Raw genomic sequence first — 23490 nt, 5'->3', positions numbered from 1 at the left:
GATAGGGTCCTTGACTTGATAATCGGCAACGAAGTAACATACACGAGTGCAGACTCTATTGTCACAGAGGACAACGATGTTGTTGCGAACTATCCGCTAGAGTTTCTCAACAAGCAGCAGCCTTCAGGAATGCCACCGCACAAGTTAGTTCTAAAAAGAGGTGCGTTGATAATGCTGTTGCGCAACCTTAATCCAGCCAATGGCCTGCTCAATGGCACACGCCTGGTGGTTGATGAACTTCACACAAACTTCATCATAGCTACTATTGTAACCGGATCCAGGAGAGGTAGTAGGGCAGTCATACCAAGGATCGACATGGCACCGAGCGAGACACAGCTGCCGTTCATACTCAAGAGAAGACAGTTTCCGGTTCTTCTTTCGTTTGCGATGACAATCCACAAGTCACAGGGCCAGTCATTTGGCAAGGTAGGTGTTTATCTACACAGCCCAGTCTTTGTGCATGGTCAGTTGTACGCATTGTCGAGAGTGGCTATGCAAACGGTCTAAGGGTGTATGTTGCTGACAATGGAGACCAAGGAAAGCATGAGAATGGTAAAGTATACACAAGAAATGTTGTGTACAATGAGCTACTAGAATGAAAGTGATTTATTGATTTTGTAACTATACAACAGTTAGTAGAAAGGAATGACTTGATATTTTAGTTACATTCAAAAGCGCTATTTTGGTATACTATCCATTCATGCATCCGTTTTTGAAAAACGGGATAGCGCAGCTAGTCTTTCTATAAAAAGACAAAGATCTGCATTTAAGATTGAGAGGGTATTGATAAGTGATGAATACACTATGAAACAAAGCAAGAGCTAAGGAAAAGACATTTTTTTACAGTATCATAACACTTTATGGTATAGCCGTGTTATATAACCATTTATGGTAATTAACTTATTATATATCACTTACCTTAATATTTTATATCACCACTCCGCTACTCATTCAACTAAAATATACTATTCCATACTCTACCAGCATACTACATCGTTCAGTACAAATCAATTCTTACCAATCATTCCTTTCCCAAACAGTATAATTCAATATTCAATTTAATAAAGATAAGTGTTGTAATGATCGATTCAACCCACTACATATGCTCTCACCATTTTACTCTATCATTATTTTATACCTACTCCATAAACGTTCCAATTTTTGCATGTAGAATTTTTACTCTCTTCTTCACAACTATTCTCTATTTTTTCTAATTTTTGTTTATTTCATTCCATTTCCGTGCCCTTTCTGCTCTACCGTATCATTTAGAAAATTTTTGTCCGTTTTTAAGCGAAGGTTATGATTTATGTTCCTTATCTGGTCTATTATGGTCGGTACTCGTATTTCTATAGTGGTTTATATTACAATTTAACTCTTTCTGGTGTTTTACCACTTCAATGATGTTTATTCACTTCATTTTAGTGCCATACTACTTCATTGATGTTCTACCGCTCCATCCCTACTCTATCCTTCTCATTTTCTTTATTTTGCCGAAAAACCGCTCAACCCCATCAATGAACGAGCCACAACCAAAACTTTTATCCCATACCAACTCAAAGCAGCCCGTCCACAAGTACCTGTACTTTCCTGTACGTTCCGAGCTGCTAACCCATTTTGATCGTCTGCTCAAGCGCCATCTTTACGCGCTCATAATAACAGATGACCCGGAAAGCATCCACACGCTGAACATAAGCACCACATGCACAGTGTGCCCGAGCAGCAAGCGATGCATGTACGAGTCGGGCAAGTACGACCTGTTCATCTACTATGATGTGTACGACCCGTCAATCGTAATCAACGATTCGTATGCGAACGCGTTTTACCTCACGTGCTCGCCCTTTGAGATTGTAAGAGTGTATGACATGCTTGGTGTGCATGAGCGCGGCGGAATCTTCGTGAACAACAACACGTTCTACCTCAGTTACTTCAACAACAACAAATTGCTGCTGTACGAATCGGGCAGCAGCACGCCCATGAGCACCGTGCTTGGGCAGGTGAAGGACAATGCGGACGTGCACTCGGTCGTGCATGAGTATGTCAGGTACGATGTGTATGACACGCAGATGGTGCTTGCTGAGCTGATGGACAGGGGCCGTGCTCTCGATATAAATCTGGACGAGCGAAGTATCGGGTCAATACGAGCACATGCACACACCTCAAACAAGCTGAAGGCGCTTGAACTCATGTTTAAGCGGTTTTCGTGCGTTTTGGTTGAAAACGCGTTTGTGAAGAGCGCAGCCCTGAAGTACCTGAGTATGCATGGTGTGCAGTGCATAGACGGCGATGTGCATCACGTGGATGCAAGCATGAAGCGCATTTCGCTACGCGTACCGCATGCTGCGAAGTACTGCGTGCTTGGCGTACAGCCCGTGCTCACTAGCACGTTGGTGCTCATACCGTCCGCCATGCAGAATCACCTACGCGCATTGCTTACAGCCGAGGCGAAGATTCGCACGCTAAGTGTTCAACAGCCCAAATGCACCCCATCAAACGTGTCCACAATGCATAAATATGCATCAATGCGCATAGATAACGCGATGAAAGTATTTTTTAACGGCAAGAGCAACGCATTACCAGCAGCAGAGCATACGAGCACGCTGTGCGTGATTATGCCCGCAAATAAGAAAGATGAGCTTACACGCATGAACATGCGGTACAATGTGATGAACGAGAGCGTGGTGTTTAAGGTGGATTCATGCATGGGTGCGTTTAAGGTGTGTGCAGCAGCACACACATGTGCAGATGTGGTAGTGCCGCGTAAGAAGAACGGCTTTCTTAAGGTGAGCCGTATGGGGGTAGGACACTTTGTTGACAGGCAGGTGTTTGCGGATAGTTTTGTGATACGGGGAGAGGGCAGTCTAAATTTTTACGACACATCGCTCGTGCTTGAGTACCTGGTTGATGCACCAGATAAGTCTGATGATCGAGGCAGGTTAGATAGTACGACCGGCAGCAGGGATAGTAGAAATTACCGCGGCAGAATTGACGGCAGCGATACCCCCTCCAATCCCAGGAACCTAAATCCTAAAAATTGTTCCAACCACAACGGATCACGTGCATGCCCTGATTACTTCAAACGTGCGTTCAAGATGAACACTCTGCACAACAAAGTCCTTAAATTCAACATAAAATACAAAAAAGTAGAGCAGGTCATCCTTTCCCTCACAAAGGAAGGATCGAACCAGTACATCAACATATGGCTGGTACTGCGCGGCAATCCCACGATATGTGTAGATGAGAGCACGGCAACTCTGCTCGATGTTCCCTTTGTAGAGCATCGCTACGATCTGTGGGTAAGGAACCACCTGCAGAATGTTTGTTTTCTTGAGAACGTGTTGGAGATGGTAGGATGCGTGAGCATGCGTGTGCGTATAGGACAGGTTGTGTTTGAGAGGGGGTGTGCAGTTGAGGAGGTGCTTAGTCGGTTGAGCGATGAGGACAAGTACTACGTACGGTGTTTGTACGGATCTAAGGGACGTATCGTAGCTAATCGTTTGTACTATGATGAGAATGGGAGCAGTGATGACACTCTTAACAGCAACACCGGTAACATTGCTAATTCCGTTGATAGCGTGGTGAACAACAATGCATGGATAAAAAACAGCTATAAAATAAATTTGTGGCGCATAAAATGCATAAGAGAGTTCTGCATGGCACAGGAGGTGCTCACGGCTCGCTACAGCGCATTCAACACGTACACAGCAAGCACGGACCATTTCACCAACCCTGATACACAGCCAATACGTACCGTGCACGTGCATCCCCTAGCAATCGTGTGCATGTACCCCAAGAACAACCTGTCCAATCGCATACTAAGGAACTTCTCGAACATGATACGTATTACGTTCAAAGACACGAAAGATGAAAGTACGATGGAATACATCAGAGAGATAATGAGCAATGGTATAACGATTGATAGGCCGTACTACTTCGTAGCTACGTCTTCTTCGCAGTTGCGTGCTAACTCTGCATGGTTTATTTCACCGTATAGAAAGAACAACGTGCTTATTGGCAGTGATTACGTGAGGAATTGGATGGGTGTTATAAATTGTGACAACATTGGGAAGTACATGATACGGGTAGGACTAGGATTGAGCAGCACCTTTAATATGTTTGAGATTGTTGATTACGTGGAGGAGGATGATATTGTTAGTTATGGTAATAGCGGTAGTGTTAGTTATGGTAATAGCGGTAGTGTTAGTACTAGTAATAGCGGTAGTGTTAGTACTAGTAGTAATAAAAATAATAATAGCAGTACTAGCAATAGCAGTACCATCAATACGACCAACGCTATCACTAACAATGTGAATGATGAGTACGTGTGGACAGATGGAATCGGTAGAATAAGTAACAGGGTGGCAGACATGGTGGCTAAGAAACTTAAACTTACTTCCACCCCGACAGCATTTCAAATACGGTTTGCAGGCTATAAAGGGGTGCTGGTACGTGCAAACATACCGCACGATCTGATGCTGCGCAAGAGCATGCGCAAGTTCAAAAGCACATACAACGTCTTAGAAGTGGTGAGCTACTCTCAATCAATAGAATGCTATCTCAACAGACAGATAATAATGATACTGGAGGGACTGGGCGTACCTAAACACAATTTTATCTGCCTACAGAACGAGTACTTAATGCATATGTACAGAGCAATAAATCACTCACTTATCGGCAAGTATTGCAGGATTAGTGGTGTAGCACTGGTTGATAGGATGAGCGGTGCTTTGCTTGGCAGATTGTTTAGGGAGATGTGTGCTAAGGGACGTATTTTTGTTAAGAATGGGATTGTTCTGATGGGTGTTATTGACGAGGAGGGGGTATTGGGAGAGAATGAGGTGTTTTTGAGGATATATGAGGATGATGGGGATGTTAGTGGTGGCAGGAGTAAGAGGATGAGGAGTAATGAGATAGGTGCTGAAGAGATGAGGAAGAAGGAACTGTTTGAGAGAGCATTAAGCGTTGTGGACCGTAGTGGTGTTGGTACGGCTGATAGCAGTGCTGATGATATAAATACCAGTACCGGTGGTGGTGTGCTTAGGGATGACGGTGTGGTAGTGGGTGGTGCAATAGTGGCAAAGAACCCGTGCTTACACCCCGGCGACATAAGAAAAGTACAGTGCGTGTACAAGAAAGAACTGATGCACTACAAGAACGTACTGGTATTCAGCAAAAAGGGACGAAGACCGGTATTTAACATGTGCTCGGGCAGTGATCTAGATGGTGATCTATACTTCGTAAGCTGGGATGCTCGTCTAATACCACCGATAGAGCATTTTCCACAGAACTATCAGTCATCATCATACCTGAGCAAGGAACACATAGTAGCACAGGACATGGTAAATTTCTTCACAAGATTCGCCAAAGAAGACGAGCTCGGTAAGATCAGCAATGCACATCTCGTATACTCCGATGTACACGGTATCACCGATCCACAAGCGCTTAAACTGGCGTACCTATTTTCAATGGGTGTAGACTTTCCTAAGACAGGGTACATTGCACGGTTACCGCAGAATCTTGAGCCGTATGAGTATCCCGATTTTATGGAGAGGATGCGGTCTTATGAGAGTGTGCGTGTTATGGGGATGATGTATAGGAGGGTGCAGTTTAACTGCGAGGATGTTGGGGGTGTTTATGGGGAATGTGTGGTTGGAGATATGATGAAGAAGATGGTGGAAAGGTGTATGAAACGGTGTATCGATAGGAACAGCAGGGATGCTATGGATAGTAATAGTGGAAGTAGGGGCAGTGGAAATGGTTGTAGTGATAGCAATAACAGTAACACCAATACCAGCAATAACAGTACCAGTAACACCAATACCAGTAACACAAAAAGTGATGGCTCCTCCAATCTGGTAACTATTCTCAAGCTCATTCTCAAGGGTGCGAGGGAATCATTCAAAATACGCATACCAAAACTGAACAGTGCTCTCATCCAACAAGCAACCAAAGATTACCAAGAATACAGAAACGATGTACACAAATTAATGGTGGAGTACGATCTTAAGAGTGAGTACGATATTTTTTTAAAGAAGGTGGAAACAGATACAGACTCAGCATCGTACAGCCAGCGTATCACCAAATTTATCAATCATTACAGCAGACGGTTCTTCATGAACAGCTACACGGTGAACGGTGAGAGTGTGAGTGTTAAGGAAAAAGCATTGTCTTGGTTTGCTGTAAGCTATGGAAAGGGTGTTGGTGAAAGCTTTTATTATGTGTGTGGATGTGACGAGGATATGGTCGAGTATTGTTTTGGTGGAGGTGCTGTGAAGGGGTACAAGTGCTATTTCAATCCTTATGTGCTGGTACGCGACATGGACTGTCATAAGAGTGAAGATATGAGCGGTAGTAGTAAAAACACGAATAGTAGCTGCCATGGCAATATCTGCACTGCCATTAACACGGCAAGAAATATCGATTTGAAGAGCGTGCTCAACATTGCCAGCACTACCGGTACTAGCGCACAGCCAAAGGGCAACAAACTGCCCACAAGCACAGTACGTGTCAGTTCAGGTGGTACAGGTCCTTTAATACGGGTGATAAACGGTCAGCAATACGTGGTGATAGATGAGTGCTGTGCTGTAAGTAACGATAGGGTGTTATTTGAATTGTTTAACATGTTGGTGTGTACGGGGTTCTTTGATCTTAGCAATTTTAGGTTTGTGGATGAGTTCATGACGGTAGTGAAGGATTTAACAAGGGATGAGATGTGCGAGTTGTTCATTGTTGTAAATAGTGTGGAGTATTTGCGTATTACCGCTGAGGAGTGCGGTAAGGAGTGTAGTGAAAAATGCAATGGTAGAGATGTTGGTAATGACGAAGGTACGAAGAGAAGAATAAAATTGTTTGATGGTGAGCGTGCAAACAAGGAAAACACCGTCAACAGCAATCAAACACACGCATTGCTGAAGGGGCACTCTCCGGCATTCAGAAGGGCATTAGATCGCTTATCAACTCTTCTACGAAAGACCGTTCATCTTGATGCTCTAAACAGTTTGCTTACTGTTGCATTCGTCTTACCGCTCAGAATGGAGCTGCTAGACAAAATCAAACTGTGCATTCTACCACGAAGAAAAGGAAAGGCAATTCTGCACTCAGACAGGTCACGATCAGATGATATACCGATCAACAGCATGTCAATAATAGGAGCATTTGATAAGAACGATTACATCTGCTTTAACACGTACGGTGGCGATGTTAACATACTGCACCAGAACAAGAAATGTTATGCTGTTAATCTTTTGAACGGGGGGATGACGAGTTATGAGTATTACAAGGAGGATTTCAGGAAGGTATTCGTACATTTCTACTGGAAGGGGGGGTGTAAGGTTAGGATAAGGAACGAGATTAAGAAGGATGATTTCGGGACTAAGCAGAATATGAGGGAACGATTTGCTAATAACAGGAGGAATGATGACCGAGAAAGTGTTAGAAATAATACGAGGAAGGATGTTTATCATAAGGGTGGTGACTGCGGTGATAACACCAATATTAAGAATGTTGGCAATGGCAATACCTGCATTGGGGTGAACAATGTAGATAGAGATGATAAAACAGATGGACACGTACCATTGGACCATAGGATAAGTACAGGGGATGGAATGCCCAGTAATCCGCGCATGCGTTACATGGTTAAAGTGATGCCGGGTAGGTTCTACACGTTCTCACTGCCAAATGATGTGGCATACAACAGCATGAGAATTAAGGACCTGGAAAAACTGCTGATGTACTACCGCAAGAAGAACAACACGATTAGCTCGCGGTATATCAATGCATATTTCATTAATTTGCATCCTATTCTTAAGAACTTGGACGATTACATGGCGGGTCGATCGTTCAGCTCAAAAAAATTGTGTTTTAACCTGTACTTCGTGAAGGACAACACGCGTTACTGTGCTAGACTGGATGAATCGATGCGTATACAGCGTGTGGGTGTACGGCGAGGCATCGTGGGAAGGTACTTCATGCTGAACAGCGGTGCGCACAAAACGTGTGATTATGATGTGATGTACGAGATGTACGCTGAGGAAGTGGTGTACATGAATGGTGAAGCGTGTAACGATCCGTTCCTATCCGTTTTACTCCCACAGAATGTGCTTGTACCTGTCAGCAACGCGTACAAGGTGTGTGATGCGCTGTCAGCATGCACAAACTTTCTATTGGAAAGTTTCGTTACCCTTGATCTAACAGAGAATGGCACAAATCTCTTTGTGCTGAATTATAAGGAGGTGTATTTTATGGACAGTACAGATGATGTGTTAAAGTTGCACAGGTATGAGGTGAATTGTTTTAAGGATGTTGAACGTATGGAGGGTGAGATTGCGTGTTATGAGGGGTTTGAGCGGTTTCTTGAGGATGTGTGGAGGAGTTATGAATGTTTTTGAGCGTGAGTGGGGGGTGTGATGTATGGTGAAGTATGAGGTACTGGTAGGGAATAGTAGGGAGTGATAGGGAATAGTAGGGAGTGATAGGGAATAGTAGGGAGTGATAGGGAATAGTAGGGAATAGTAGGGAATAGTAGGGAATAGTAGGGAATAGTAGGGAATAGTAGGGAATAATAAGGAATGGTAAGGAATAGTAGGGAGTGATAGGGAATAGTACGGAATAGTAGGGAATGGTAAGGAATGGTAAGGAATGGTAAGGAATAGTAGGGAATAGTACGAATATTTAACACGCTATTAGTAATGAGACTGCAACCAAATGGTGAGTACATTATTTGCAAAGACTCCCACGCGATCAGCTACAGCGATGCGCACACGAACAATAAACCATGATCATGTGAATGTTGATGTATTTTAAGAATGCACGTGTTATTAAATTATTATAACGTAGGGTTGGTGCAAAGCACGATTTGCAACGCATTCAAATCATGGAGCGGACGAGTAACAGCTCGGTAACCGGTGCTCTTCTTTTCTCAATTATGCATTTGAACGCGTGGTTGTAACACGGTAAATGACCAATTCTACGATTTACATTTTTTATTTCAAAGCGCATTTATGTTTTAATACGGGCAGCATTACGTTGAAAGATCGGCACGAATGCAATACGTGGTGGTAAATAAACATAATTAGAAAAAAATGTGCATGGTGTTCATTCTGTGCGAATTGATCAGAAACACTGGATGAGTGTGGGGTAAATGCTTGGAATGGTGTTGTAAGTGGTGATTGTTTGATGGGAAACGTGTAAAAGAAATTGCTACCAACTAACGATGTCGTTTGAAGAGAATGGATGCAGTGCAGTGAAAAAGCGTAAAAGCACGTATCTGACACCGATGCTAAATGAAGCGTTGCTCAGCCATTGCGTGGCCTCTTAAAGGCAAAGAATAAAGATTATTTGCTGCTGGATAATTTTATTAGCTTGCCTGGCACACCGCCATACAACCCGTAAATGGTTCCGGTGCCTGAGTCTGCAACAGTCTTTCATTACCACCACAGCGTATGTTTTCTTACCTAAATACCTTTCCTAGGTCTCAAAATTTTGAGTAAACCGTTGGTAAATCCCCTTTGCCAGAGGGGGCCTACTGCACCAGCTGTAACACGGGTAACCAACTTGATATGCGATAATCACAAAATGATTAAAGCGAGACGAGCGGAATGGACAAACATTAACAAGCATGCAAGAATCCACCTGCAACACGCCATCAAATCGATATAAAGATGCGTGCAGCAAACAGATCAACTGTGTAAAAGATGGAGAGACCGTGGAATACCGGAACAGCACGATGTAATGTATGCCACAGATAATAAGAAAGATATTTCTTGGTTACACCGCGTGGATGAGCCATGCACTATAGTGCTGCGTGTGTCATGAACAGCATATCACGATTTTAAGAGAATTTTTACCTGATTGGTGTATTTCCACTATGAGTGTGCTGTAGCATAGCGAATTCGGCTGTGGCGCGTTACCTTAAATGCTCTTGGTTGCTCCCGGAACATATCACCCGTTACGGCAATTCACAAACACAATGCTTTTGGTGTGCGAACACAGTGGTGTATCACCTAGCATATTGAGATCGGTGGCACGGTAGCGCTCACAAACGCAATCATTGATGGCAACAATAAAAATATGTGTCTACAGAACACCGCTTCACAGCACCGTATCTCGTCCTTCAAAACAACAAATTACGTGCCAATTAAAACACCTTGAGCAACGAAGTGTCTTAGGCTGTGTTGTAGACACACCAACACTTCAAACATATCGCTCACCGTTTCTAATCCTCGTACAACAGCGTAGATGAGCTACACCTTGTAATACCAACTATTCAGGTGGTTGAATACATAAACGAAGCGGTCGATATGTACATGCGAATTGTGCACACATATGATTTGTTCTGCACTGAGAGCGAGCATCGTGGCGTGCAAACCATGCACGAGTACCAATTTATTGTAAAACTGAATACGATTGTTTTTGCACATGGAACAATCTTTGAGAAGAGGGAGTTTTTAATTATTGGTGTAGACGTAACACTGAGTAGGAACTGCACAGCGCCATCATTTGGTGTGCTGTTGTTTATCTGCTGATTTGATACGTAAATGGTAACTGCTTTTTTTGGGGGGGTATTATCCGATAAGAGAAGCAAAGCAAAAGAAAGAGTGAGAAATGAAAATTTGAACCAAAGGATTCGAATTAGGCATGCGCTGTTTCCTAGATGTTGGGCATCTAGCGACAGATTCATCGGATCGAAAAAATTTGCGTGTTGCTGATCGGTGCACGGAGAAAAAATACGGTAAATGCGTATGAAGCGGAGTACTGCTGCTGATAAGAATGATCATATCCACCAAAGCGATGAATGTTACGATCGATATATGCTCTGACAGAAGCACAATTCAGTAACTAAATGCGTTTTTCGTAGAACAAGATTTTTAGAGCATTGCTCACGGTAGATCGTGCCGGCATTGGGCCATGCTACACATGAACTGACGTAGAAACCTTCTCACACACAGAATGCTATCGTATCCCGATAAAGTAATTGCCGATTTTCGTATGTCTACCAAAAAATTGTATGCGGCGTACTCCTTGCTAAAGTTTGAGAACACAATGCATCATTCAAAATCAGGTTGGACAGCACATACACGAAGGATGTGCATCGACATATCGATGAGCTGCGTGGTGTCGCTCGCGATCACCAATGGTAACCATTCCTAACTTGGTAAGATCTCGAAAAAAGCATTCCCATTTGATATAACAGCCATAAACAGCAAGTCCAAAACTATAAAAGCGAACGAACGTGCGCATTTCATGATTAAGTTAAATCAGAATGGCAATCTTACAGCAATAGCATTACTACAGCTTCTTTCGCTGATCGTATTCCCCGGATACGCTCATGCGACATATGACCCGCGAACATTGTATCACAGCAATGCACCGTACGGTACAATGCAACAAAATGACTATGGGCAAAGATTTCCACAGCAAACTTTTGTTCAAAATCCGTCGTACCAATCGCTGTACGAGTATTATTTGGGAGATGAGCAGAGGCCTGAAGAACAAAATCGAACATTCTACCCAGGTCAGGTCCCTGGCATGGCTTTCGGCCAACCACCACAGAGACGGATCTATACAACGTCTGTGCCATCACCGCAGTTTGATGATGAGACAGAGAAAGAGCTTTCCGTTCTCAGGCACCAGCAGCTCAAAATGATCGCTTTAATTGAACAAGGATATTTGAATCTTGATCGCAACGAGTACTTATTCGTGCAAATACAAAAGATACGTCAGATCAGCATGTTCAACGCCGTCTATCCTTTACAAGTATATCTTCAAAAGATGTTTAGAATGTACGATATCATGGAGTCAAGAAGTAAGCAAGGTGTTTACATTCGGCAAATGACACTAATTCAAGATCTTGAAACGAAAGTCATTGAGTTGCTTAATGAAATCGTAAGACAATATGTAGTTTTGGGTTTTGATCAGCCTAAGTACAATGAATTACGTGGCATGATCACAAACGCTAAACTTGGTTCAACGATACTCTGTGACAGTTTGAAGAATGTAGAAATCGTGAACAAAATGCTTAAATCGTTTAATGATGTCAATATTGCGGCAGACAAATCGACGCTGGAGGCACTCCGGACAAATGCATCATGTAACGAGAAGCTTACGGCAGCAATGAAATATACAAAACAGAAGAATGAGGAAGAAGTTGCTAACTTGAGGGACGAAATTGATAGTGATGCATTCATGAGAGCAGTCAAGCGAGCATCAGACAGTATTGGCCCGAACAGGGGCACTAAAGTGATGCACACTATGGCTTCGTTGGTCAAAAACATAGGTGAATTCGTCAATTATACTAATAACACTGGAGTTAGACTAGTAAATCTTAATAAAGACATTGAGCACATGCAGCAGACAGCTGCTGGTGCAGTTCAAGCTGGTGCAACGGCGACTTCTCAGTCGAACAGAAGTGTGCGACCACAAGTGGCGCCTACGCAGACTCAATCTAAGATTGTGCACTCTAAACCAATTGGAGCAATGAAAGCCATGGTCGGTGCATATAATAACATGTTCATCAGTGACTCGCCAACCGCATCAACTAAACAAGGATCATCAGCGCCGGTAAAGCCCAGAGTACAGAGAGCAGAAGACGATTTTGAACAAATGTTCGCCGATACTACGAACTGGAAAGACTTACTTCCAAAGTATGACGAGCAATCGGGTGTGCTAGAACCAGAGTTCCAGCCAAGGCCAGTTCAACAGACATACCCTACGGCCGAAGAAGAGTTCAGAGCTACGTACGCACCTTACAATGATCGCCTCGAACAGTTACGAGAAGAAGTTAACGGACAAAGGAGGGCTAATAACTTAACGACTGACTCATATAATGAACAGCGATACGACAGGAGATATTAAATTCTTAATCTGAAAACTTTCTTTGTTTACTTAGTTCATGTTATTGACATATGTGGTTTCGTAATGTATTCATTAGAAAAAAGTATTTTTAAATTGCGTATGATGTGATACACTGAATCTGCTCAACAGGCAACACGACTGAAATGTTAATAGATACACATTCTAACCCGCCATTCACGCCTGGTTGTCGCATATCATTATTTTTGTGACGATGTACATGCGAAAATACTATGCATGATGGCACACTAGTTTCCTCTATGAACCAGAGGCTATGATAGGCTTTTTTATGACCAGAAAAGATAGTTCATAGTTTTATAATCGATACTCAAGTGAAATAATGATACTATGATTGTTGTACTGGTGGTTAGCGAAAGTTTTCGTCAGTAGCTTTTAAAGTAAATTTTCTTTGTTTCATAAAACTTTTATTAGTTGAACAATTTATTCGAATAAATCAGCTAATTTGCTTACACATTTTCTCTTCTTCAATATTTGTGATAATTAACCGTGTTTAAAATTAATAATGAGAAAACAGTCCTACAATCCGTTTCATTCAATCACCATTCCATTACAAACACGATGGCATAGATTAACCTTCATCTGATAAAAGAGTCAGAGTATCAACTGCAAATATTCTATTGTAATCAATTACTGTGTTATATTTGTTTGTTGTGCAATCAAATAGAGCCAATCATAGCTTATATTGCTTCTACAATTCGGCACAGCACAAAAACTTGTTATTCGCCCATTTGATTAATTGAGAATATTGGGTTACCATTAAAATTAATGAGCAATAAGTGAATTTAGTTTAATTCAATTTAATATTACAATTAATTAATTCTTTTCTTAATAAGACTAATGTTCAAAGCATAAAAGGACGAGACAGATTCCAATCCATGTTGTTTAATTTGTACGGCTATGTTGAGGCAAGTCTCAAATACATCCTGGTCTTCAAAAATGAACATGATGCATCGGGTCAAAATTTTTTGATCGTTGAAAACCCGGCAGATATAGGAATGTCTGGCCTGCCGAATGCATATGAAAAAAAGAAAATGGTGCAACCATTACCGCATGAGATCAGACGCACACGTTTCCCTGAGAGAAATATGGTCAATAAACGCTTTGACTACGATGATAGTACCTATCATAGTCACATTGCTGGTATCAAGAGGATTAGCTATGGGACATACCGTGATGTGATTGAAAAGAACCCAGACATCGATTTTAAAGTTATTAATGTACCAATATCCATTTTATCGTATCAAAAAATCATGAAATTGTCACAAAGAGATAAATATAATGGAGATGTTCCTATCTTTGATACAGATGAAATTTGTGCACTCGTGAAGAGTTTATCATTCTTTGATGAATACGGGAGAGGAGCAATTGCGTGTGCAGCGTGCATGCATTTGTTGAATAATCCCGAGCTGCTCCAGGAAATGAAAAACTACAATCACGATCCTAATAACGGCCAGTATAACGAGTCAACTATGCTTCTCTCCAAATATATATTCGGATCAAGCGACATTGCGACACAACTTAGAAAATCGATCAAGTCATATGTTATACTTGCCTTGGAGGATAAAGATAAAAATTGGGCAGAAATATATGGAAAATCGAAAGTTCGGTGTTACCATTATCGAACCATTGATTCACACAAGTTTACATTAGCGTTCTTGTTCGATACGTTATACACGGGATACAAATGGTTGCTGAATAACAAGGAAATTTTAGATAGTGAATTTAATGTTAGTAGTAGTGATTCGCCATATACTGTAAGTATATACGGCTTGAAATCACATGGAGATTTCGAAAATGACACACTTAAGCGTACTCTAGAGGCAGTTACAACCAGCAAATTTCTCACAGGAACAAATGTGGATAGCTTAACTTTGGAATTTAACAGTATCCACACTAATGTTGATCTTTCATGTCTTAATAACATAAAAGCTCCAGTAACTGTAGTATGCATTCGTTGTTCACTCACTTTTATACAATCAATACCAGAACGCCTTAAAGTTGCAGTGTTGATCACAGAAAATATACCGGATGATGCATTTAATAACATTTTTTAAAATGTTGTGAAATTTGGATTTCAATCATTGGAGATCCGTGAAAATGTAGTGTTTCCTGATCGTATAGAACACATTAGAATCATTAACTGTAGTGCTAATCAAGGCGTAAAACTGATGATTAACGAAAAATGTGAGCATGTTAAAATATATAATACCGCAGTTAAGATTGTATTGCCATGTGTTATGGAGTGTGATCTGAGGCCAAGTATAATGCCGAGAAACTCATGCTTTGAATACAAAGTGAAAAAAGAACAAAAATCACTGATGTTAATAACAGCTGACATTAATAGTACAGTAACAATCGATGCAACCATAGATACTGTAGTATTTGTTGATGTAAACGTGTCTGCAGGATCATGTGTTATATTTAATGGTGATAACAAGAATTTGGGAATATTACAGTCAACTGGCATGTTTAATCTGAAACCGTTTATTGCGATTGAACAGTGTTTTAATAAGGGAATGCGAATGGAAGTAGCGCTTATAATCCATTCAATACATAATCTATCAAAAATAACGTTAAGTTGTTTTCGGTTTGCAGAAAGAGTAGAACTACCGAATAAATACGAAGAAATTGAATTAGACCATGTACTTACGGATGAGAACGTAGAGATAGTCCTAAACAAAGCTTGCAGAAAACTGGTAATTCGTAAGTGTAGAGTTGTGATCAATGCACAAAATGTTGATGAGCTTGATAGCTTATGCATACAATTTTCTGCAACTGAGAAAGGCAACATTGTGTTTGTTGGCCTGAAACGAGTCAATCACATTTCTCTTATTGATATCTTTCACAGCATGGATGTGATCACAACCATTCTGGCTGGTCTTGAAGGAGTAAAGCACCTGGAATTCAAAAGTAAATATTCGAAGGATATGTGTGGATTACCTAATGAACACCACAAAGAATCGTTGATGAACATCGTATCGACCGAGAATTACAAAAATGATCCGAATTTTGAACTTAGATATTCAGCAATCAAGGACAAAGAACCGGTCGTATTCCTCCTTGGGATGTTGAATATCATGGTTAATCTTATTCTCAAAGCAGTGTTGAGCGAAAAAGTGATGAATACTGTTTCGAAGCTAAAGTTCACGTCTGTTGCTATCGATGCTGATAATTGTAAATCACTTGGAAAGTTGTCAAATCTCAAAATTCTTCGAATATGCCCCAAAACCATCACCAACGAATTTCTTCATAACCTGCCGATGAATCTCAAGCTACTGAATATTACTGACCTGGATACGATGGATAGAAATCTGATGCCTGAACACGTAATCAATCCGTTGATTGTTGCTCGACCGAATATAAGTCTGAAAGTTTTGGTGATTGATGCACAGTTAATATATGATTTTAACAGCATTTTATTATCGATACCATCTCTCGAAGTACTCAAAATACGGTATTCAGAACCGATCAAGATCAATTCGCAAGCACAGAGAGATAAGATACGATTACAGGAACTATTCATTGAGTGCAGTGATGATCAAATTAACGAATATAAAACATCGAGGACTACATCCGAAATCCATTGTTTTATACAAAGCCTTGCACTTTACATTAATTTTACATCGCTTGAACGTCTTGCGCTTGTTTCGATCAGTCAATCGGTGATCATCAACGCTGCGACTCTTATGGTTATCAAATAAAACTTTTGGTGCTTATTGGATTTTATTTATATCATTTGACTGTGTCACTACCGTTTAATCAAGTTTAATATTCCTATTCTTTGCAATATTGTAGCTGTTTGTCTTGTAGGAATTTAGATCTTATATTCTAACAATGTATGGCTTCATGCTGTCATCTAATAAGTGGCACTGACAGTTGCATATGTTTATACTGCCTACACCGTATACACGTACTTGAGTACTTTTTAATTAGGATTACGAGAGAATCGTACAATCACTCCGTGCTGCTGTGTAGTGATGCGATGTGTTCAATGAATGATCAACTGTGATTAAAAATAATAATTAACAATGAAAGCTGAAAACAACACGGATTTAAATCCAGTCTCCAAGAAGAGAAGTTATTCAAGTGCTCCAGAAGGAGTTGACACGCAAGTCAGGCTTGCATGGTAAGGGTACAGCATCGGCTGTAACATACCTTTATATTGTGGCGAAGGCATTGTGCAAGAAGCAAACCAGTTTCCTTCATAAACCAAGAACCAGAGGAGCATGTTCAGTCCTAGCGGGCTGAAAAGTGCACTTTTTAAGTGTTGTGGTGTGAGGGGATAAACGGATTTACTTTTAATAAAAAAATGAAAAACACATTTCTTCCGTAAATTCTTGGTGATATGTAGCTCTAGCGAAATAAATCAATTCAGTGACAAAGGACCCATACTATACGCTGATATACAACTGTGATAATGTTACGCGCTACCAATCTGTTTAATAAGTTGTATCTGAGTACCTAGCAGTTTGTAAACGGAATACGATGATTTCTTGTGTTTACAGCTTTTGTTTCTCTCAACACACTTTTCTCACGAAACATTTCTTCATCAACCGCAATTTGTAACTTTATGAACATCTTAGTGTCTTCTCTTTCAAATATTTAGTACGCGTACCGATACTTTTCTCGCTTCTTTACAGCAGCTCTCGTTAGATATATATCCTGCAAGCTAGAAGTTTGTTGTTATTTACCACATTTATTATCTCTTAGCAGGTTATCATATAGCGCTCTTACTTTAGAACATTATCTCTTTCGTTTCCTCTTTATATCATGGACAGCGCTATTCAAGCGTATCTGGGATGTGAGTCCCGTGCAAGTTACGTCTTGCATACAGGGTCTTTGCTGCACTGCATCTATTCATCGCTTGCTGCGCGAGTGCGGGCTGTTACACTGAAGTTCTCTGCGATCTGAGGACCGCTAATTACGGCTAGCCACAGCGAATTAGTAAAATGTGTCTATCAGAACCGTACTGAGCATTGAATGGAAATGAAAGAGTCGCCAAAAAATGGGAAAAGATGTCTTCCAGCAAAGAAACAGCCAAAAATGATCATGAATTATAACAGCATCCCCGTGCGCTGCCAGACTGGGTGGCGCAATTGGTAGCGCTTTCGACTCCAGATCGAATGGTTGTGGGTTCGAGTCCTGCCCCAGTCACGGTCATTTTGCGAAAATGACACAGTCCACAGTTCCATATGCCTGCATGGCCATATCAAGCTTATCCTCCGATTGTTTTATACGCTATGCACAATCCACAGCTTTTTCACATGCCCTTCAGGTCTGCTGTGCTTACTGGCGGACTCATTGATAGAAATTTGTTTGTAAGTCTACCAGCTCACCTCAAGCAATCATACATTTCGCATTTAAAGTTCTGTTCAGCCCATTACAACGCTCCGTGCATCACGTTTCTACACGTAACCTGAAACAATCATGTTTATACTACGTCGATACGCTGCGATAACGTGAGGTAGCACTGATTATACAGCGGTAATTTACCACACACCCAATACGTCACAGGAACGTGATGGTATCGCTTTACTGTCATGCCATGCAGCCGTAGTTGATCCGTGTGGCTGCACCACACTCTTCGTTGTACGAGCCATCCTGTTAGGACCGGCATGCAGTCCAGAATGCGAAAAACTCCGGCAAAGGGAATTGAGCGATTGTTTGGTAACACGCCACACGAAACAACAAAGGTGAATGAACACGTTTACAAAACAGGCACCAGCACAGCCCTCGAACGAACCGCGTTTAAACTGAGTTATCGCTGCGCAGAGGATGGCAGCTACGCTAATATTTGCTGTACCGCGTATTTATTCCTCAAACCGTACGTGCAACGCTAAAAGCAAGTGATATGGTGCCGAACCGCCCGATCATGCAATTGCCCCCAGCCCACCAAGGCAGAGCACGTCAAATCAATCGCGTTCGCTCGTGCACGGAAAGGGTCTCCCAGTCCATGGAATTATCACCACCCATCGCAGTCCCTCACCGAGCACATCATCAGAACACCACCACCCATCGCAGTCCCTCACCGAGCGCATCATCAGAACACCACCACCCATCGCAGTCCCTCACCGAGCGCATCATCAGAACACCACCACCCATCGCAGTCCCTCACCGAGCGCATCATCAGAACACCACCACCCATCGCAGTCCCTCACCGAGCACATCATCAGAACACCACCATCCAAAACAACAAAACAACAAAAAAATAAAAACCGTTCAACAACACAAACAACAATGAACGAGAAGATAAACTGCCATTTTCATTTGCAGACAAACACTCACACGGTGGATAAGAAAGTGAGTGTATCGGCTGAAGAGAACATTTTTAATGTTGTGAGGACGCTGTTTTTTGATGACGGGATGGATGTTAAGGTGCTATTGAGGGAGTATGAGATTGTGATTGGGGATGTGCGGGTGGGTAGGGATGGAAATGTGGAGGAGATTGTGGGTGGGGATGTACGGGTGTGTAGGGATGGAAATGTGGAGGAGATTGTGGGTGGGGATGTGCGGGTGTGTAGGGATGGAAATGTGGAGGAGATTGTGGGTGGGGATGTGCGCGATGGGGATGTGCACGATCGTATCGCCCATGGAAATGGATGTGTTGATAAAAATGTTCAAACGAAATGCAGCACGGATGATGATACGGACAAGGATTGGATAAGTGTTGGTTGCACGGATCAGGGCGTGGCAAAGAGCACATGCATGCACGGGGATGAGCTACAAAGGACTGGAAGAGTATCACGTGGTGCGAATGAAAGCGAGGAAGAAAATGGCAAGAAGAACGAAACTAACGATGCATCTGAGGTGTATGCCTGTGCTTTTGATCAAAAAGCGAACAAATTTTGTGCTACTACACATGAAATGCGTGCTGGTGCATGTCCTGCTGCTGATATCGCACGCGATAGCACCCGCAGTGCCGGTAGCACTGCCGTTTCCGATACGTCCGTAAAAAATTTTTTAATTTCTGTGCCCCACCAAAACGACGTTTTGAAAGTAAAAATACGCCAAAAAGGTGCGCAAGCACCGCCAACTAAGAAAGGGTTTGCCAACCTTGGCAATACATGCTACATGAACAGCGCCCTGCAGTGCATGGTAGATCTGCCACTGCTCACCACGTTCATACGCACAAACACGTTCACGGGACGGCTTACCAATGCGTACAAGGATCTGCTGACCGAGTATGCGGGTGATAGCAGGGTGATAGTGCCTGCCGAGTTTAGGAAGTGCGTCGTGGAGTGCACGAAACGGTTCTACGGGTGCAAGGAGCAGGACGCATCGGAGTTTTTGATCTGTGTGATCGAGCGGATGTGCGAGGAAATGAAGGGCGATGAGGGTGCAGAGCGTGTGAACAGCACGGTTGAGTGCGGTGTTGAAAGCATGCGCATGCATGCGAATGAGTTTAACCTGTTCAGGAAAAAGAATGACAACATTTTCACAGCACTGTTCTTCTCGTGGCTCTCCTCCTCACTTACGTGTCAGACGTGCAGAAATATGAAGGAGAAGGGCGAAGCCTTTCTCTCTCTTGAGCTGCCCATTCCCAACGAGATGAGCTGCCACCCGTCCGTTATCCTCACGTTCAAGGAGAGGAGAGAGCTGATGGGCGGTAAGTTATGTGTGAGGAGAAGGACGGGCAGAGAGGAAGCGCATGATGATGAGCCTGTTCGTGGCGGTACACACCGTAGAGATGGCACGTCGTACAAGAACGTGCCGAACAACGGCAGAACATTCGTAAAGTCGATCAAAATATTCGTGGAAAGCTCGCTGACCGTGAAGGACCTGCTCACCAGAACCGCCCAGAAGTACAAGACGGCCAATCTGGTCGCTGTAGCCAATGCAAAGGCGTTCGCGGTGCTGAGAGACAGCGATCTGGTGTCGCACCACAAGGAAATCTTCGTGTTTGAGTACGATCCGGCCAAGGAGTACGTGTGGATAAGGCTGAGCGTGTGTTCGTTCGTGTTCTACACGTGTGAGATTGATGTTCCGTTCCTTGTTGAGGTGCGAAAATGTGACAACGGAATGATTGAGGGGTTGTTTGGCGAGATCATGTGCTATGTGGATGAGGAGAACTGCTATGGTGGTGACGGTACGTGTAGGAACGGTGCATGCAGGGAATGTACGAGTGAGAGGGGCGTTAGTGGTGGGGAGCACAAAGATGAGGAGCGGGACGAGAACAACAACGTGATCGGTGGCAGCGCATGTGATTTGAACAGTGCCGGTCACAATGGCGCTGATCCAAGCGGTGCCGGTTCAGCTGCCAACCCGGCTGCAAACCACGGATCTGCTGCTCGGCAGATCGGCGACAGGTTCAAAAAGATCTACGAGTACTTCACGATTAACTTCTCGCCGATGAACAAACTGAAAATAGAAAGTACGATGTTTCCCCTGGCAAGCGCCCACATAAAAGAGAAGAGGCTGATCAAGCTCATAGGCAAGAACTACAACCTCAGACACAAGATATACAACGAGAAGAGGGGCACGATAAAACTGGAGGACTGCATCGACCTGTTCCTGTCCAAGGAGTACCTGGGCCTGGATAACAGGCTGGTATGCACGCACTGCGACCGCATCACGGTGCACAGCAAGAAGTACGAGATCGTGTTCCTGCCCAAGTACCTGATCATACAGCTCAAGCGCTTCAACTTCAACGGCGATTACCAGCGCAAGATCAAAACATTCGTTGACTTTCAATCGATTTTGATCATCAACGCGGTCAGGTACAGGCTGAGGAGCACGTGCAACCATGTCGAGATCGGCATTGGCAGCGGGCATTACATGGCGTATTTCTATGGGGATAGGATGATGTGTGCGAATGACAGCGTGGTGAGCGATGTTAAGGATGTTAGCAAGGGCAATGCTTACGTGCTGTTCTACGAGCGGGTGGAGTGAGGCGTGTTGGCACCTGCACTGGCGGGAATGGTGCGGGTGGAGCGAGGGCCAGAACACGGTAATTGAACGCGTTGGGATGGCCGTACCGGTGTAGAACGGATAGCACTCCCAGCGTGTAAAACATTTTAGCGATCACAACGGCCAATCGATGCCGGCACAGCTCACGTTCTCTCTCCAAGACTTTCATCCCCGTGCTAAAACTTAGAACACTCTCCTAAAATAAATTCTTTATTAAGATCCATGATCGGTGATGGCCACTCCACGCACACCTCAGTGCTGTTCATGCGCTCAATTCGTTTTCTATCACCATGCACTGCGAAGGGTGCATCTGAGCGTGCTCTTCGACCGGGTCACGGCCACCCGCTGCGTTTGTTCACGTTTCAAAGTGCACAGCCGTACTTTTTAATTTCTTTCTTCTCACACGGTGTGCACTGCTATGACTGCATCTTTGATCCACTGCTTTACAACTCATCGTTTCTGCTGCTCAACCCACGCACATCACTCATCCGTTGATTCAATCTTATCAGTACGTTTAAAGACGATCGTTTTATGGACCATTCATTCATCTCCATCTCCATTCCCGTTCATTTTCATCTCCATTCCCGTTCATCTTCATCTCCATTTCTATTCATCTCCATTCCCATTCATCTTCATCTCCATTTCTATTCATCTCCATTTCTATTCATCTCCATCTCTATTCCCATTCATCTCCATCTCTATTCCCATTCATCTCCATCTCCATTCCCGTTCAAATCCTCTTCTCACTCCCATTCATCTCCATCTCCATTCCCGTTCATTTTCATCTCCATTTCTATTCATCTCCATCTCCATTCCCATTCATCTCCATCTCCATTCCCGTTCAAATCCTCTTCTCACTCCCATTCAATTCCCGTTCCTTTCATTAATCCATATTTTCTTTATAATCCTCACAACTCTCCGCATCCCATACTTCCTGCCCAGCACCCCCGCACACACCAAGAACCGCCTATCCCTAACCATAAAATAGATCTTAACAAGCACACAAACCTTCAAAAACACGTCTTTGTTCGTATTAAGTATGAGCAGCGCATCCTTCACCCTTTTCTTTCGTGCAAGTCGTAGATGCACGCATTGTTTGAGAATTGAGGCGTTTAGCGCCGATTTCTGGGCGGAAGTGAGTCTCTGAGAACGGAGCAGGGAGAGTAGGGTGGGGATGTGTTGGTTTGGCAGTGTGCGGATCAGAGTGGTTAGGTGGGTGAAAAGAAAGTGGTTCATTTGGGGGTGTGGTTGATTGGTGGTTATATGAACGGACGGCGTAGGCGCAGGTAAAAAGAGAAATTTAGAGGTGCACAGCATTCGTGGTGTAATCCGGGTGTGCACCAGTTTTGCTATTTTTAGACCACGATTAATGACCGGCAACGAAAGCATGGGTTGTATGAGATAGCGGTATCGCGTGCAAGAACTCGATTTAATGCACCGATGTACATCACAAGCAAAGCACAGTTCTTCTTCGTCCACGTTTGCGTGGCAGGTACAAGGCGGTGATGAACATAGAACAGTGCTGATCACCGCATTTGCCCGTTTCGCCGCTGCACCGCCATGACGGTAAATATGCTTTAATTAGCGATGCCCTAAAGCGTACAAACGGGGGTTGACGTGAACAACCTGCCGCGCTTGGTGCAACGCAAAATACGAGAATTGTGCAGATCGCGGCATAACCACCAATTATCGTAGCTGTGCAGTGACCACTGAGCA

General features: G+C 43.1%; 10 protein-coding genes and 1 non-coding gene across 11 annotated transcripts; 8 read left to right on the top strand and 3 right to left on the bottom strand.

Moving 5' to 3' along the window:
- On the top strand, positions 1-507 carry VCUG_02107 (uncharacterized protein; the record flags this gene model as incomplete). Its single annotated transcript, XM_008076905.1, has 1 exon — positions 1-507. A coding segment is annotated over one exon (507 nt), but the record flags the coding sequence as incomplete, so codon positions are not given.
- A 1007-nt stretch (positions 508-1514) lies between these two features.
- VCUG_02106 (uncharacterized protein) lies at positions 1515-8384 on the top strand (the record flags this gene model as incomplete). The annotated part of the gene is made up of 1 exon (XM_008076928.1): positions 1515-8384. One exon carries the CDS (start codon positions 1515-1517, stop codon positions 8382-8384), a length of 6870 nt encoding a protein of 2289 aa, XP_008075119.1.
- VCUG_02850 (uncharacterized protein) lies at positions 8369-8713 on the bottom strand (the record flags this gene model as incomplete). Its single annotated transcript, XM_008076929.1, has 1 exon — positions 8369-8713. The coding sequence occupies one exon, from the start codon at positions 8711-8713 to the stop codon at positions 8369-8371; it is 345 nt and encodes a 114-aa protein (XP_008075120.1).
- A 624-nt stretch (positions 8714-9337) lies between these two features.
- On the bottom strand, positions 9338-10675 carry VCUG_02105 (uncharacterized protein; the record flags this gene model as incomplete). Its single annotated transcript, XM_008076927.1, has 1 exon — positions 9338-10675. The coding sequence occupies one exon, from the start codon at positions 10673-10675 to the stop codon at positions 10262-10264; it is 414 nt and encodes a 137-aa protein (XP_008075118.1). The 3' UTR covers positions 9338-10261.
- Positions 10676-11086: 411 nt separating this feature from the next.
- On the top strand, positions 11087-13199 carry VCUG_02104 (uncharacterized protein). The gene has a single exon (XM_008076926.1). It carries the CDS (start codon positions 11239-11241, stop codon positions 12847-12849), a length of 1611 nt encoding a protein of 536 aa, XP_008075117.1. The 5' UTR covers positions 11087-11238; the 3' UTR covers positions 12850-13199.
- Positions 13200-13742: 543 nt separating this feature from the next.
- On the top strand, positions 13743-14921 carry VCUG_02103 (uncharacterized protein; the record flags this gene model as incomplete). Its single annotated transcript, XM_008076925.1, has 1 exon — positions 13743-14921. One exon carries the CDS (start codon positions 13743-13745, stop codon positions 14919-14921), a length of 1179 nt encoding a protein of 392 aa, XP_008075116.1.
- A 114-nt stretch (positions 14922-15035) lies between these two features.
- On the top strand, positions 15036-16568 carry VCUG_02102 (uncharacterized protein; the record flags this gene model as incomplete). The annotated part of the gene is made up of 1 exon (XM_008076924.1): positions 15036-16568. One exon carries the CDS (start codon positions 15036-15038, stop codon positions 16566-16568), a length of 1533 nt encoding a protein of 510 aa, XP_008075115.1.
- A 1380-nt stretch (positions 16569-17948) lies between these two features.
- On the top strand, positions 17949-18021 carry VCUG_02819. Its single transcript has one exon. It is a non-coding gene; the product is annotated as a tRNA-Trp (tRNA).
- A 985-nt stretch (positions 18022-19006) lies between these two features.
- VCUG_02101 (uncharacterized protein) lies at positions 19007-21996 on the top strand. Its single transcript, XM_008076923.1, has one exon. The coding sequence runs from the start codon at positions 19105-19107 to the stop codon at positions 21754-21756; it is 2652 nt and encodes an 883-aa protein (XP_008075114.1). The 5' UTR covers positions 19007-19104; the 3' UTR covers positions 21757-21996.
- Positions 21997-22192: 196 nt separating this feature from the next.
- On the top strand, positions 22193-22762 carry VCUG_02100 (uncharacterized protein; the record flags this gene model as incomplete). The annotated part of the gene is made up of 1 exon (XM_008076922.1): positions 22193-22762. The coding sequence occupies one exon, from the start codon at positions 22193-22195 to the stop codon at positions 22760-22762; it is 570 nt and encodes a 189-aa protein (XP_008075113.1).
- On the bottom strand, positions 22639-23010 carry VCUG_02099 (uncharacterized protein; the record flags this gene model as incomplete). The annotated part of the gene is made up of 1 exon (XM_008076921.1): positions 22639-23010. The coding sequence occupies one exon, from the start codon at positions 23008-23010 to the stop codon at positions 22639-22641; it is 372 nt and encodes a 123-aa protein (XP_008075112.1).
- Between the last annotated feature and the right edge of the window lie 480 nt (positions 23011-23490).

This window comes from Vavraia culicis (assembly GCF_000192795.1).
Source record: "Vavraia culicis subsp. floridensis unplaced genomic scaffold supercont1.43, whole genome shotgun sequence".
NCBI classification, from domain to species: Eukaryota; Fungi; Microsporidia; family Pleistophoridae; genus Vavraia; species Vavraia culicis.
This window is presented reverse-complemented; position numbering and strand designations above follow the sequence as displayed.